Here is a 17,163-nt window from a genome sequence, read left to right as displayed (position 1 = left end):
CACGCAATCTTTGATGGGAAGCACCAATGAGGAGAGGCAGTTTATTTATCCAAGCCATCCCCAAAACCCCCCCAGCGACCACTTCTACACCCCACTATGCCTTAATCAGGCTAATTAATTTAGGTGAGCTTTTCAACTAAATGACAATATCCACACTGATTTGTCAATTTGCATAGCTAATTAAGTCATTAGCTAAAAACGTGCTGATTGCCAACAAGCCTTGCATTCACCATCTGTTCCTGTGAGGAGGCCTGTCAACCTACCTCTGGCCAATTTTGGGCACCCCCCCCTCAAAAAAAAGAAAAAAATCCCTCGGGTGATAACAGCTGGTGGCTAGTCTGAGACTGGGGAGCACTAATTGTGAGCTAATTAATAGTGTCTACTTGTCTACTCATCTCGTTAAGAGTTAGCTTTCGCAGTAGCTAAGCGGTGAGGTTTTGAATAGGCCGACTCAGGGATGAACGCCTCCCTGCTCCCTTCATTCACTGAGCAGTGTCATTACCATATTTTTACAGAGATTAGCTGTGTGGAGCGTAGAGAACATATTTTCTCCACAGGCCTCCGAAACAACAAGTGTGATTTAGATGGGATAGTGATGCCAACAACAGGATAAGAAGACACAACTGTCCCTTAAAGCAACAAAGATAAGAACACAGCATGAAGTAAGACAATAATGTTACCAGATCCCTGTTCCTTCTCTATTTAAATATAACGTACGTTTCATGACTATATTTATTTTCCCTGATGCTACATTAAAAAAGGGGGAAAAAGACGAAAGCCTTTAATTCCCTCTAAAGCATTGAGATCATTTACTGTTATTAAAAACATGCATGACATAAATAAGTCACAAATGTATTGTTATGTTAAAAAAAAACCTTAAGTTTTAGCTTTATTATTATTATTATTTTCAGTGGTGGATAAATACACATTGGGTAGGTGCGTGAATATAAGAAGTATTTATTATAATTAAATAGGGCTGACCCAAGCTTTGGATTCATAGATACTTTTGAATGTTCACTGTAGATTTTCTCATGTGTACAATTCTGCCGTCAGACAAATGGATTTATTAAACAACATACTCAAATTCCAAATTATCAGTAAAGATGTGTATAAAACACTCATCAGAGTTACTTCTGTTATGTCTCACGTCTATGGCACTTCAAATTCCTTTCTCATTGCAGAACTTTGAATGTTATGCTCAAATTCTCTTCAGTTACAGCTCTGTTGTTTATATACATTGGACAGACTTCGCATTAAGGCTTTACTCTACGATATGTCTTCTATAATATGCTCCCTATGTGACAATCTTACAATGAGAACTAACTGGGGATTGCTGTTTGAGATGCCTGCTGGGCAAAGAAGGAACATGTGCGCAAAACTTAATTTAAACCACTAGAGGTCAGTGTTGCTCATTCCATGAACACACCACCCCAACACGCCACCACCTTCCTTCCCCCACACCTCCTCTTCTCCAGCCACTGGTAACCCCCCTTCCCCTTGTGAGGGTCCACTCCTTATTGTTATTGGGCTCACGTAGGCTTGTGTTCAGCCACAAACGAACAACTTCTCAGACAAAGACAGCAGGCGCACAACATATGTAACCAGCATGTTACCAGCCACGCTGCCAGTCTTTAAGAGGCGTGTGAATGCACGACATGAGTGGTACGGATGGTGTATGCGTGTGTGCGCGTCTGTGTGTGTTTATGTGTGTACGTGTGGGTGGGAAGGAGGTGGTGGGGGCAGTAGTGATGGAGTAGAGAGTGTGCATGAGAGGGAGGATGGGGTTGGGGGGGTGGAGGGTGTATACAGATATCGGTAATAATGAGAGCTGGCACAGAGCCACGCTGCCTTCTAGAGAGAAAACAATTTGCGTGTGCTTTGTGTATATGTGTGTGAGTTGTACATTATGTATGTGCGAGATGGAGGGAAGGAGGTAAAAGAGGAGAGCGAGGGCAACAAAACTAAAAAGACGGCTAACCACAGGACAGAATATAGAGGGTCAATACAGCGTGAGCGTGTGTAGAGGTGACCCAAAGTTTGTTCCTTATACAAGAGTAAAATTAGAATAACAAGAAAAACAAGAAAAGCAGCATTAAAAAAAACACAACAACCCTGCATAAACTGAGAGGCAGCCAGTCGATCCGGCATTGAAATCATTCAACCTAATGGGATGTAAAGTTTCTACAAGTTCTATAATGTCCCTTTATTCAACCCTGTATCCTAGAAATGACTTGCATTTACTTCAAATAGTTTTTAATTAGTGAATTTGCCATTGTGCAAAGAATGTTTATGGAGGACCTTTCATTTGCTTTTTTTCCCTTTACAATATGCAACCGTGGAATAATACATGTCTCTACTTGTAGTTTGAAAGGACCCTTGAACTTTTTTGTGGTTATATTTTGCCGACTTAAAGGTCTTGGTAAAAGTCAGAAAAAGATTACGATCTTTGTCAAATACTGAAAAAGCCAAAAGAAACACCACGTTTACTGCATGTTTACTTTATTAAAATTACACTGAAACGATTTTATTTCTGAAGTGTTTTTGTTGCTTAAACTTAACCACAGACACTCTCCAGTGTCCTGCACTTTATACACCACTTTGTGTGTAGTGCTTACATGCATGAGTTTCCTACACTGCAAAAAAACATCCCTAAGAAGCATAATAAAGATTTTTATGGTTTCTTTCGAAGCAAGCAGCAGTATATAAACATCTTTTCTGGGAGATCTGGTTGTTGTTCCGCACATGCTGTATAGAAAAGCATTAGAACCTCAAATTTCCCATTAAGCAGTATTAGTCCTACGTACAAGACAGCCACACATTAATGGTAACCGGCGACACTTTAATGTCAATAAATTCCTTTTATGTTTGGAATTGGCGCATTCTCAACGGCACTGAAATGTGTGTTGAAAAACAGTGCACCAGTGTGGCTACAGAACAGTAAATTGGATGCTGTAGTGTAAATATAATACAGTGTGTGCATAATAAGCAGTGTATGGAATGACAGTGCAGCCTTTGCAGACTCTCACAATGGCATTGAATCCTCAAGGGGAGTGCCAAGCATGTGGTGTGATACTCAGCTGTTTAAGAGGCTATTTAACCTCTAACTGTGTCAAGTGGCCTTTTATGGAAACCTGTAGCTAAATCAGGCATTCATACACAATTGTAATTAGTTTCACACTGAGTAAAGGTGTTCAAAGTTGATCTGAAAGCTGTTTTCTTTTTAAGTTTTGGACATAAGTTTTATATCTGTAGTGTAAAAACGTTTAATTATGTTGATAGATTAAATGTATATGTAATGTAATGTGTTAATAACACATATTTGAATATGCAGCATGTTTGTTATTGGTTACATTGTTTCTTTTCATTTTAGATGCTTCTTGTTTTAATTGTGTTAATTTAATTTACATTGGCTTATCAATATTTCTGATATTTTCCATTTACTGGTGCTTAAAGTTTATTGTTTAACAAAAAGGTGAAAAAGTTAGTAAGTCAAGAGTATGTATTAAAAAATAACTGTTCTAAAGCAGCTACAGTATAGTTCTATAGTATATGGATGTTGGCATCAGCTTCAGTAATCCCACATCTGCTGGACTTCAGGGATTTAAACAAGAAACCTCATTCAAAGGAGAGCAATCAGTATCCTTAAGTTTTTTCTTGGTTCTTGTTTGTTTATGTCTTCGTTATATTTATGTGAAAGCAAGTACAGCTAGCCACCAGTCCTCTGGACAGCTGTGAGTTCAGGTTCTTGCTCAAGGGCATTTCAAGCGTGGTGGCTGAGAGAGGGCAAAGTGTCACCTACCCCACCCACATTTTCCCATTTGGTCCTGATATTCAAGCCTTTTTTTTTCCTTTTTAAACCTCCAGGCTTCAGCCACTTGGTTAAGCAACAGGGTCAGCTGGGTCTTTTCGAACATGCGTATTCTGACAAGAATAAAGTTTACTCTGAGATACTGAATACTCAAGAAAAATTAAGTATGCAGCTACAAAACATGATACAACCCACGGCAAAAAAAAAAAAGCAGCAGAAGAGTTTCATTCACCTTTTTTACTTGTTTTTCATAAACCTGCTCTTGTACTGTATTTTATGTATTTTCTCTTTATCTTTTGGGGCCACATGTTTTCATTCACGTCCCACAGGGTTTCTTTGTCTCAGAACCGAGACTTTAGTTCCTTTGTTACCCTCATTTGCGCAAATAATCTAAGCTTAATAGCTGCACTAGCATTCAGAATTTCCTGTTTGTTACCCTCTAAACTTGCATGTGAAGACTTCGCAACAAAAAAAAAAAAAAAAAGAGGAGGGAAAGTGGAGCTGATGCTTACAGGTACCTGACTGGAGAGGCTGAAGTTGGTGGCCGGGCTGCGTTTCTTGCTTGCAGTGGTGCCCACACTGCTATTGGCGCTGCTGGCTGAGTTCTTCCGTTTCCTCCTCTTCGTGGTTGTCTGTCGGGCAGGCTCAGCTTTGGCGCGACCAGCAAAGAGAAACAGAGGCCATGCCAAGAACATAATGCATACAGACGGAGACAAGGTGTAGGGGTGTGCGCAGTATGCAGTGTGCATGTATATATGTGTGTGGGGTCAAACAGTAGACGCTTTGACTGTCAGAGTTACATGCAGATACAGAAAAAACATGGACAGAAATGTTTAAAAGGCCAGAGTACATGCACGCATGCAGAAAGAACACATGCAAAAACGGGCTATGCAAATTCTACAGAACCCATGCTTTGTTTTCTTCTGAGGTGAAACCACACGAGTGTTAACATCTTCCAAGACATGCACTAGTAAGAAAGAACCCCTTTTTTATTTGCATAAATGCTCAACAATGGACCCTGATGCTCATCGTAATGTAAATTTGTTAATGATTTCGGCACAGCACCGACTGTGGTGTTCCTCAATCGCACGAACCAGATTAAAACTGCTCTAGTGAGGCAGAAAGCCCATCTGTGTTTGTCTCACTAAATATGCTTTTATGTATGCATTCTTGCACATTCGTCTGAATTGCTGAGCACGAGTGTGTATAGTTTTAATCACTCTGTTTTAGAATGGTTTAACATGCATCATCTAACCTGTATCTTTTTTTTTTAATTCAGTACAGGTATGAGGACTATTTTATTGACATGCAGTTGAGCATCCATGAAAAACTTGCACACAAAATATATTTCAGTGCATCCCGGTGAGCACCAGGGTGCTGTTTTCTTTTAAGGCTGCAGACAATAGACAATGTAAGAGAGAAGATACCTTTTTTGTGATTTGTGGGAAATATTTCCGTTTTGAAGTTCTGTGGGTGTCCAGCTGAAACCGGAGCCAAAATCAGTTTTATGTTACTCAGAAAGTTGGATCATTTCTTAAACAATTTAAGACAAAAGAAGACCAGACCAGAGATGACGACACAGAAAAGGGAGAGAAATAACTGAACATTCAATGCCACACAGATGCTATTGAACCACTGTGCACCACTGTGCAAACTAAATGAAATATATTATTCTACTAATGAGCCATACACGAGTCCTGAAAGTGCAATTAAATTATTAAACCATTATTATTAAAAAAGATATAAAGCACTGGCACAGGTTAAATAGAGATCTTAGTGTTTCTAGTATTAACAAAATAATTTATGTAGTGCATAATTTATGAATACAAGATTTTGCAAATCCTGCCAACATTTGTTAGAAAACATTATTCCTTTTAATCTCAAGAGAGAGAAGAAAACACTGCTATGATCTTCAAACAGATGTCTGAAAATGAAATACATTTTTTGAGGTTCTTACTAATCACACCAAGGGAGATGCTTTCATATTCAGTTATAACAACCAGCGACTCATGATACAAACAAAACTGAAACTATAAATCAGAGGCAAAACAAGAGGAATTTTTATCAGTCTTTCTTCTCTTTTGATTCCTGACTTTGACAGACGTGTGTGCAAAAAAACAGAAAGAAAGGAAAAGCGGGCCCATTGTCAGAGACAATCATTTCTGTTATCCGACTGGTTTCCTCCGATGCTGAACCAGTGACGTACTAAAATCGCTTCCATTTCCACCAAAAGGATTTATCAGAGCATAAATGCGCCCGTGGCTTCCTTCCTGGCTAAATCCCAACCAGTTTCCAAGCTGGAGAAGAATTGCAGGAAAAGGAGAATAACACGCAACCAATAAGGAAAACCCCAATTCCAGCTAAACTGCAAAGATCAGGCAACTGTGATGTCAAAATAAAGACAGATGGTGAAACGGACTCAGAGCCCTGACCTCAAGGAAGAATCAGACTTAATTTTTACACGGCGGTTCAGAGCCAGCACTCCCACATAAACGCTACCAAGCCAAATAACACAATAAACATATATAAATAACTCTATTTGGTATATGATGAATCTTTAGCAGCTACGGGGGATTTCATATTAAGCTGTATTTTTATACCATGAGCACAATTAACTATCAATACAGGAGTCTGTTTTTTTCCCTAAGACTTTATATTCATAAAATGCCTTCTGTTTTTTTTCCCTCTCTGTTTTCTTTTTTCTTTTCTTTGAAGAACGTCGTCGACGCTGGGGAGCCGCTGGCCAGGGAGCTGGATCTACTAGTTTGATTACACCCAGCACTCTTAATTAAAGTTACACAGGTCTGAGTCAAAGGCTTTTTGACTGGTGTTGGTTTTTAAAGACATCTCGTCACGCCTCGCTAAGCATTGCTGTAATTTGCAGCCACTCCGATGTGTCCAAACCCCCCCCCCCTTCCCAAAAAAACCTCGGCTTACTCCTTCTCTCCAGCTTAAGAACCACACAGCCAATTTAAGCCTGGTACTTTTCAGAAACCACCCTGCAAACATCAATCATAGAAAGCTAAGAGGCTCGTTAAGATTGGCAAGGCTGAGATTCAAGAGGCAACCCTGAATTCTGATTAATTTCATATACCTGACAGGCAAAACATATTTATGGGATTAAGACATATAATGGCAAATTTGGGAACATAAATGATGCAATGAAAACACATTCTGAGTGAAAATATTCAGATTCCCACACAGAGAGTGACGGGCTGGAATTAAAAGCTGTTAAAAGGAAGAATCTTAAAAGCTCAGTAGAGGAAACAATTAGATCTTGGGCTTGGATCTGAACATTTAAGAAGATGTTGTCATTATCCAATCTAGTTAATGCCACTTGGAACATCAAATGTTCACTTTCAATTAATTATTATTACATGAACTGCACAGTAAAACAGCTTTAACTGAAAACACATTCTTCTAAATCTGTGTATAAGGTAATGGGTAGTTACCTGGTGGGGCTACCATTCTCTGCCATTTTTGGAATAGGCATGTCTTGAGACAGTCCCGGGGGCTGAGGTTGTAGGTCTTGTGCCTTGACATGAGCTCCTGCATGGGCTCCAGGATGACACACAACTGCAAACACAATAGCACAAGCCACACACTTCGTTAGAGGAGACAGACACTGTCATCTTAATGCCGCTGCTGTTCTTATTAAGGTAAAAAGAACAAACAAACATAAAAATTATGAGTTTGTTGTCTAATTAATCATGCACATACAGATTGGGAGTTATTCATTAGGCAGTAAATCTAGGTTTTATGGATACTATTAATATAGTACCTTTAGAAAACAGGTTACTATTAGAAAGTGTTTCACAGAGAAACAGAATGATGTGCAGGGTAAGGCTTTTAAATATAAGCAGTCTTTGTTGAGCTGTTTATAATTCATAGAAAATTCAAATTCATGCACACAAACTTGGACATGTGTGTGTCTGAGTGTTTCTGCTTTAGACACAGCCAACTCAGACTGGCCTCATCGTTCCCACACTGTCCTCCAACAATATTCTGCTCTTAAGGAGACTTTAAGTACAGTATTCATCTAGGGGAAAACTGTAAATCTCTGGTGATATCTTGTAGGAGGAATCAGGGGTCGTCTTGTCATTTTAAATACATCAGGATAAGCTTATCCAGATAACATCTGGATAGCATTACAAGTTGGTCAGCCCAACTTGTTCAGCAGCAGTAACCATCCAGATGCTTGTTGGTGTAGCTGGAGGACAGCCATTGGCCAGTTGCAGGCCTGCCTGCATTAAACCAATCACAGGAAAATACTAGGATCAAACTCCAGTCAGCTAGCCTGGTTCATATCCTCTAACTGAATAAAACGGTTCTGTTTTTCTGACTCACTTTTGTCTGTCTAGGAAAAATTGAGCATTAAACGTTCTGCAACATCCATCCATCTATTTTTGTAAACTGCTTATCAAACTTGGGGTCACAGGGAGGCTGAAAGGCAGGTAAACCCTGGTAAGGTCACCAGTTAATCACAGGGCTAACAAAGAGAGATAGAGAGCCATTCAAGCTCACGTTCACACTGACGGCCAAATTAAAATTATCAGTTAATCTAACAAACTAGTCAAAATGTTAAAACTGGTTAATTTCTACATGGAATATTTTTGTTCTTTACTTCTCAGGACTAGCTGACTCTGGAGGTTGCACATGCAGGTGCTATGTGGAATAGATCCCCTCTGGTGGTGTTGCAATTTGCAGCCACGGAGTGCACTGCTTATAAGAACTTGAAATTGTCTTAAGTGAAATAGATGTTCTCCTGACACAGGCTACAATTAGATTCTGACCTTATATTACATTCTGGTCTGAAAAATCTACCCCGCAGAACAACTTGAGGCTGATTCAAAAACACAATACTTAATTGCCATCTTTAACACGTTCACATAAGCACTTTCCGATCAAGGCCTGCATCAACACAGTGGCACAATTTGCTTTTGAAAACTGATAAATGAAAAGAATTTTTGTCCCTCCTAGGGAAAAAGGGTTTTGTTTGAGTTAGGGCATCACAAAGTTTGACTACAATAACTACAATAACTTTTTGGTTAAAGTTAGAGAACAATGATGAACGTTGTTAACAAAAAACAGAGTAAGCAGGAAATAGAAAATACATTAAAAGTGAGCGACATGGCAATAAAAGTTTTATAAATGAAAAAAATAACCTGTTTTCTATGCCAGTTGTGTTGTTGGTGGAATACAGAAGAAGAAAAAAAAATCACAATTACAGTGCTTTGGTAATTGGGTAGAGCAATTTGGAGACAAAGCTAGAGAGGTGAGGCTGAGGTGGAGTGGACATGTGTACAGGAGAGATAGTGGCTATATTTGGAAAAGGATGTTGAAGACAGAGATATCATGTAGAAAAGAGAGAAGGCTGGTAAATATAGTGAAATGCAGAAGGTGGTGTGACCGACAAGGATGCTAGGGATAGGATGAGATGGAGACAGATCATGAAAGAAGGGAAAAAAGAATTAAGTATTGAAGTATTTTGGTTAATATTATAATCTTGATCGCTCACATTATTCTCGACAAACGTGTGTTTACTGGACATTGAAAAATGGGTGTTTTTACATGGTACTTTCATAAACTTAACTTTAAATGTAAGAGATAAATGAAAAAAAGAGGTGGATGTGGGGGTGTACACAAGGTTTTCACTGGGATTTAGGAGCAGACAAGGGGGTGTTTTTGAGCTTAAAACCTGTCTTGTAAGCTGGCCTGCAGACCTTCACTTTGGAGACAGACCGGGGCTAGACAAAAGCAGAATACTTAATAAACAAGTAACATAATATTTACTCATATGCTTTGATATCAACGTGTTTCATGCCTTACTTCCACGTATGGTTTGACTTGTACACATGACTTATTACACATTCATATTTTCAGACACGTGTTTTTAAAATGCAGGGAATTCCGTTCTGAGCATAATGAAGTCCTTGCCAAAGAGACACGATGTGCAGAGCTGTCAGCACAGCAGTCACAAGTAGAGCTGAAGTAACAACCAACCAAAAGTAGATGCCAGAGAGAGACGCCAGATGAACTTTTTCAAGATATTTCTTGTTGATCAAAAGCTCATGTTGGCTTGAGCTAAACTAAACAGTGAAACAGCTTGGACTTTCAGGGAGAGTTGAAAAGTGCCCCAGGGTATGCTCAATCTAAAACAAAAAAAAAACCAAAGCAAAATGAGAGCATCATAGGAAAATATTTTATCTCTTGTTTTATCTAATTTATTTTGTTTTCAATATCACAATCAAACATCCAAATTATATATTAGAGCCAATTAATTGCTCGGTTATAACTGATGCTGTAGAGAATGAATTCACACTGGCTACCACGCAGGTAGCTAGTGTATCCACTTCTTACTTTAACAGAGATGTACATAAAATGTATCCATTTTCTTGTAGTATGAATTGTCATTTTTTCAGCCACAATGATCAGTTGGCACTCTGAACTCTTTTAATGAAACTATACAGCTAAAGTTAAAACTCAAACATAAAAGCATAACTTTCATGGATTCAAGCTTTTAAAACTTATTTTGTGTAAAGTTACCAAACTTTAAAGCATTTTTAAATCAAATTTTACTGTTGATCCTACAAGTGTTTTTTATGTCCTGAAGACCGATGAAGTGCCCATCTCCCAATTTATTTAGATAGCAACTTTAAAGTAATTGCCCACATAACTGCTTAGAGGTGTTAGCAAGATGGCTACGGAGTGGCGAAAACTGCCTCTAGGACTCTACTGCTGGAGTTATATACCATAAAATTGCTTCTACAGGTTCTAATTCCTATCAATGTTCATAGCTAGATGGTTTTATCTATATAACACAATCATATGCTGCCACTGGACATTTACTGAAACAACTGCTGCTAGCTTTTGTTCCAAGATGCATTTAGGAAGACTGAAGTAACACATTTCACAACATGCTAGAATCATACAACAAATAATGTCTTCAGTCTGGTGTCAGTCATTTGGGCCACTGCAGCTTCATAACTATAGTGCTGCCAACCGGAAAACGAATAGTTGTTTCTACTGTATCCCAATAAGATTGTGATACAAGGTGAAAACTGCTGCAGTCAAAGTAGGCGTGGCCTAGTAGGTTGCTCAAGGGCACTCTAACAGTCATTACTGAGAGAAAGGAGACTATTAATCATTCACTGCATGCTCAAATGATCTCATGTGACCTTCAGCATCACACCATTCCTGCTATTCTGATGTCAATTCTAATCAACATGCTCATCCCATCTTCAGATGTACTGTACAGCAACACAGAATAAAAAAAGAAGAAGAAAAACTAAGAAAAGTTTAAAGTTTGAAGGAGATTTTTATCACGGGCTGTATGTGTTATCTACACTGCTCCTTTGATTACAATAGCTTTGGAGGCTTTTATTCAAGTCGACAGCAATACCAGGAATCATGTTTTACCATGATGGATATTCAAACCACTGACCAGACAGGGGCTTTAAACTTAGTCATTCTAACAACCATAGACTCAGCTGCTAACGCCAAATTATCCTACATAAACATAACCACGTCTGTTGCTTTTCCCTCTGTTAGGACGGCAGTGTTTTGATGCCATGCCGCTCGAGGTAAAGTGAACATCCCTGTAGCAGACTAATCCCATGTTCTCCTCTGATAGTTCCCTTCTGACACAGTAATATCCCTCCCCAGCTCAGCCAACAAGCCCTGGCTCTCAGCCTGAAAACAAGGGCTATTTTCAGGCTGAATAGTAGGAAGTCGGCAGCTCCAATACATGGAAAGGCTTAAATACTCCAAATGAAAAAAGAAAGAAAGTGTGTGTGTGTGCCTCTGTGAGTAAGAGAAAGGCCGGTTGTAACCCCTAAGCCAGGAAACTGTCAGTCTCTTTAGAAGGACTGATAAACACTGGGAAAGGTCTTTTCCAGACACACATTATTGCTAGTTTAATGTGAGGAAAGGGTGTATTTTACCTTGACACCTTCAGATAACAGTAAGGGGAAAATATCATTTGCAAAGTGAAAAATAGTGACTACACAGCAGTGATTCCCAACCTGAATATCAGGACTGCTACAAGAGGTCAGACAATGAATCTAAAGGGATCGTAAGACGGTTAATTGGGTGTTGGAAAGAAAGGAAATCAGTTGGCAGTTGTTCTTGTGAAAAATAAGAAATGAAACTGTCTAATAAAAGCAACCTAAAAATCACATTTATCAGCTGAAATGGGATCATAAATCTATGCACCTATAGAAAACAGACAGATTCACCGCTACAGGATAAATGAGTCTTCAGCCTTCCTGACGCCCCTTTAAACCGAAAATTTCTCGCAAATATTACTATTTAACACATGAAATAATGTGCAGCTTGTTTTCATTATTACTGAAATTCAATTAAACCTCAAAACAACGCTAAATCATTTGTTGTGTTTCACATTTTCTGTTCCATTTGAAATAAAACCACACTGTATTCTGAAATACATCTGAGGTTCGGAGGGCTGACACAGTTCGAGTCAAGCTGCGACTGTTTAGACACAAACAGCTTAACCTCTTCCATGAAATGCATGGTGTCAGCAAACAGAAAGCAAGACACAATCGTTGTTTCATTTGCCAAGCACTGACCAAATGAATCAACAAAACAGAGAAAGACCAGAAACTAAAGCTTTAGCAACTAATTACAGATACTTGAATTTTTTTTTCTTTTTCAGCCACATAGCAGCTACTTTCTGTATGGACGATCATTGTTATAGAAAAACAAAAACAGTCACCCTGCTCCCTCTCACCCCCTCTGTGTGTCTTTCTTCACTCAGTTATTATAAGCAGCGGAGGTGCCGTTCCCTGATTCGCGCGCCATTTCACAATTATGAGTCTCAACAGGGAGCGTTCATTAACGTTATGCTAATTTTCTGTATCCAATTAATTCTTCCCTCTCCCCGTCTCTCTCCCGCTCGCTCTTGTTCCCCCATTTGGAAATCGTAGCTGTCAGTCAACTGTGGTGTCGAAAAACACAAACAGAGCGTTGTGAAATAATCACTAATGTATTCAGTCGGCTTATACTTCCCATTTCCGTAAATTATATTGCTGCGGTCAGGTACAAAAACACGTATATGCAGACAGTAAAGAATAAATAAGTACTTCTTTTTGTTTTGATGCCATGCACTTTTGAAATTATACGCTTAAGTTTCACTGTGTTCAGCACATAAATAACAGCAGCAGCTAGTAAAAAAAAGAGAAAATAGGTACATTTGCACTAACAGTATAACTGAGGAGTGGAAACAATGTCTAGAAATGATGTTCAAGTCAAACTTATATATTCAAACAGTCAATATATCTGCAAATAGAAAAGATTAATCGTAGCCCGTATAATGTAATAGTGCCAAAAGATCACATTAACGATGACAAAACATGAATATATAAGTTTATTCAGTCTAAGCATACAAGATACTTAGAAATTATGAGAAACATGAATTACTGTGTTTAAATATGGACAAGAATTGCTCCTCAGTGCACATCAAGTGTGACAAGATGAGAAGAAAAACAAAAAGCAGAATGACAGTCATAGACATTGTCAGACAGACACACATTCACACACACACACACACACACACACACACACACACACACACACACACACACACACACACACACACACACACACACACACTACTTACCCTGAGGTAGTTGAGGGTGAAGTTGGTCAAGCCCATGCGAGTGATGTTTTTGGACAGTTGTTCCAGCACCTGAGGGTCTTGTGCCTAAAGTTAGCAACAGAGAAATGAAAAGTAAAAACGAGTTATATAAAGTATAGTTTTACTTTATATCTATACACACACACACACACACACACACACACACACACACACACACACACACACACACACACACACACACACTTAATTTTTTATGTTTGTAATCCACAAAACGAATTATCTACAACCAATTAGGCTAATTGGCATTCACTGGTTATGCACAATCGACACCCTCCAGTCATAAATACACCTACTTAACACTGTTACTACAGTTGTGCCCTGAACCTGAATAGAAGCTTTTTTTGGATTTCATTTCACACTCTTGTCAATTTGTGAGCTAATTAATCAGTATTACTTTGTCATTTCATTAAAATTTAGACACCGTTCCGTTTTATTCTATCTTGAGTGGGTTTGATGATGTTCCTCGACGTATGTATAACGGCCCGGCCTGGAAAGAACATTTACAAAAATAATGAGAACTGTCTGAAAGCTATAGCCAAAATCTGCAGATGCAATCCATAATTTATACTTTTATGAACTGCGTATATGTACAGAGTGATCAAGATGTCAATACGTGCACAAAAGATTAAGGACTGACCCCATACAAATCATTAGAAAAACTGAAATACAGCTATAATGTTACAGTATGAGTAGGAGGGAAGAAAAGATCTTAAATGAGAAGAAAGTTAAAAACAAAAAGCCAAACAGCAATTATATGAGGGCGTCTAAAAACACACGATTATTCGCTAAGCTTGTTTGCCACACCACGAGTGAGCATTCAAATCATAAAAAGCTGAAGGTATCGACAGAGCAAAATATAGCCCAGCCTGAGCAGAAGCAGTGAGCATAGTTGCATTTGGAGCCTCATGAAAAATGCATAATTCTATCTCCAGTCACATCTCTGTGTGGAGCAAGTCAAGAGGGAAGCGAGGGAGTCCTTTTGTACCATCAGCAGACCAACATGAGTGACAGGGGGACTGAACTAGTGCACATTATTGGCAGCCAGCGGATTGCCATCTGAATTACTTCACTCATCAAGCAGAATTAGGCTGAGTGTACTGTATACAAGTTTGTCTTGGCATGTCTTGTGCAGAGATGTTTCAACAATTTGTGTAGTAGTTAAATGCTGGCACATATGGTGCAGGGATGACAGAGGCACTCAGTTCAAGAGGCCACACAAACAACAGAGTACAAATTCGGAGCCACATACTCAGAATTTAAAATGCGTGGCAGTGGTCCAAATATAAAAGTTTAAACAATGAAGAAAATGTCAGTGGGTATGTGCAGCAAACTTAAAGTGAGAGGACACAGGACGCTGCTCAGCAGTGGGGAAACCTAATCTACTGAAGCACTTAAAATGCTAAAATACTCCTTGTAGATTAAGACAAATGATGACCTCATAAAATATCACACGACCAGGCCGTGCTTGCTGTGCTTAAATCTATCTTTGATGCAACTTCCATAATTATTATGATGCTTCACTGTACTATAAGTTTTGTTATTTTGCCTTTTAAAAAACTGTTTGCGTTCTTCCTATCGTGTATATGTCCCAGGTTTATGTTATTTAAAGGCATATCTAGGAAAGGCCATTGCAAATAAACTTTTAGACTCTCTAAATAACACAACAATAAATAACAAACAGTAAAAAAGACAAAGTGTGCACACATTGAAGCAAAATCTTTTAGGTAACAGCCCAAATTTGTTAAAAATAAAAGGAAAAAGAAGAAAAAGAAAATCATAATATGTATTCAAAGACGGGAAACTCTTCACAGTATTTGGATCCAATTTAAGACAGGTATGTGTGCCTGAAGAAAATACGACTGATTGAGACGTTGCCTTTGTAGGAATGCTTTAAGAATTAAAATTATTAAATAGGAGCCAAATGGTGTGCAAATGTTTTTTTTCCCCTTTTGAAACCAGGGATTGAGTAAAGGGGGGGACCTGGGGTGACAGTGTCCCACTATTTAATCTTAAATAATATTACATGCAGTGAAAGCCTATTAGTTACCAGCAGTATGGACTCCCTCCATGCACATCACAGTGGGTTAGTCCACTGCTTGACATGTTCTAACTCCATTGCTTTGCAAACCCTCAACAAAGGATATTTACTTCTACTAAAATTACAATTCTTTACTTTTGTAACCAAAAATATATTTAAATAGTTCATTCTTTTTGCTTGGTTTTTATTTCTAGTAAAAATGTCAAATGTACAAAAAACCTCCCAGAAACACCCCTGCTTGTAATGCCACAGTGTAATTGTGTATTCTGACTATGTATAGTCTTACTTAAGATCCAAATACTTTTTCTACCATGCTCTCTCCAGTTGCAGAAGATATTAGGACTGTCTCTATTAATTTTACTCAAACAATGCACTGTATCAAAACACACAGTGCATATAGTATATGTCTCCTTATGCACTATAGATTCTGCAATAGCCATTTCATGGGAGTTACTGTGCATTTATGAGTTGTCCCCACAATATTTGCATTATTGTATATTTGTCATACTCCCACAACATGGACATTTACTTTCCACCAGTGATGCAAGTCCATTTATTCATTGATTGTAATTAGTTATGAGTTGCCTTTATTTTAAAAGAACATTTCCATTTTTATCGTCTCTTATTTCTTCAGCAAAAAAAAACATTTATCAGACAAATATTTGCTGATTTCACTGATAAAATTGCAAGCTACTGTAGATTAATGTATTACAATTAAAGATCAATCCAAAAAAGCTGATGCAAATTATTATAATAGAACTCAAAAGTTTCCAGATGTAGTTTTAAACACAGTGGCCATACATAAATCTGTCCTTGACGAGGCATAACAACAAAATGATGTTTTGATTATTTATAATACAGCACTGTTTATAGGGTCCGCTTGGTATGATGGGTACAATTACTCCTAACTCTGTATGAATATGTGTCTGTCCCGAGTATTTCAACAGTGGAGATGGAACATATTGAAAACTAAATGATCAGGATACGACGGTGCTTTTTAAAACATACATTTCAATCTAAACTAGAAACAAACAACTTCATCAACCAGTTTCTGAAGATTTAGTTTCACTGCTGGCAGTCACGATGGCGGAACAAGACCTGAATAATAAGCTGATACACCTGTCACTCAAGTAAATGAGTGCCCTCTGTAATGGCACTCCTAAAAGCCATCATTAAAACAAACACATGAATAAAAGTACAAGTAAAATTTAAGCAAAAAGAAACAGAAAAAAGAGAAAGGTTTGCTTCTGATAGCTTCTGCATTGAGTGGACTTTGCAGGAACTTTAAATTACAGCTTTAAAGATTTTGCAGAAGAATTGAGGGGAATTTTGTTGGCTTCATTATTATCATCTTTCTGAACTGCACGCACGAAAACTGAGACACACCTGGGTCCCAGTGATTACTGGTGTACCCACCTTTATCCTGCTAAATTCTAGCAAACTATTAATTCAGGTTTTAAAAGCCTTTAGTGTACTTCTTTGTGCTTGTCTGCACTGGTTAACTTAAGTTGAAATACACCTTTTAGATGTTGCTGAACTTGATCTTATTTCTACGTAAACACATTTAGATGTACAGCCTGTACATACTTATAGTTATAGAATATTCATAACATACTTCATACTGTGTACACTATAACATAC

The 17,163-nt window shown here is 38.2% G+C and overlaps 1 protein-coding gene across 5 annotated transcripts in view; it reads right to left on the bottom strand.

The window, feature by feature from the left end:
- ldb2a (LIM domain binding 2a) overlaps positions 1–17,163 on the bottom strand; it is a 119,764-nt gene that overhangs the window by 4,270 nt on the left and 98,331 nt on the right. The window contains exons 5-8 of one of the 5 annotated variants that reach the window (XM_080900564.1): positions 13,446–13,529; positions 7,261–7,384; positions 5,236–5,289; positions 4,321–4,457 (exon numbers count right to left, since the gene is read on the bottom strand). In XM_080900564.1, coding sequence (XP_080756690.1) covers positions 4,321–4,457; positions 5,236–5,289; positions 7,261–7,384; positions 13,446–13,529 — 399 coding nt within the window. Of the gene's footprint in view, positions 1–4,320; positions 4,474–5,235; positions 5,290–7,260; positions 7,385–13,445; positions 13,530–17,163 lie in introns of all 5 variants that reach the window. The other 4 variants (XM_080900565.1, XM_080900561.1, XM_080900563.1 and 1 more) reach the window with 4 other exon arrangements.

Source organism: Rhamphochromis sp. 'chilingali' (genome assembly GCF_963969265.1).
Source record: "Rhamphochromis sp. 'chilingali' genome assembly, chromosome: 13".
Classification (NCBI taxonomy): Eukaryota; Metazoa; Chordata; class Actinopteri; order Cichliformes; family Cichlidae; genus Rhamphochromis; species Rhamphochromis sp. 'chilingali'.
Note: the sequence above shows the minus strand (reverse complement) of the source record. Positions and strands in the feature narration are given on the sequence as shown.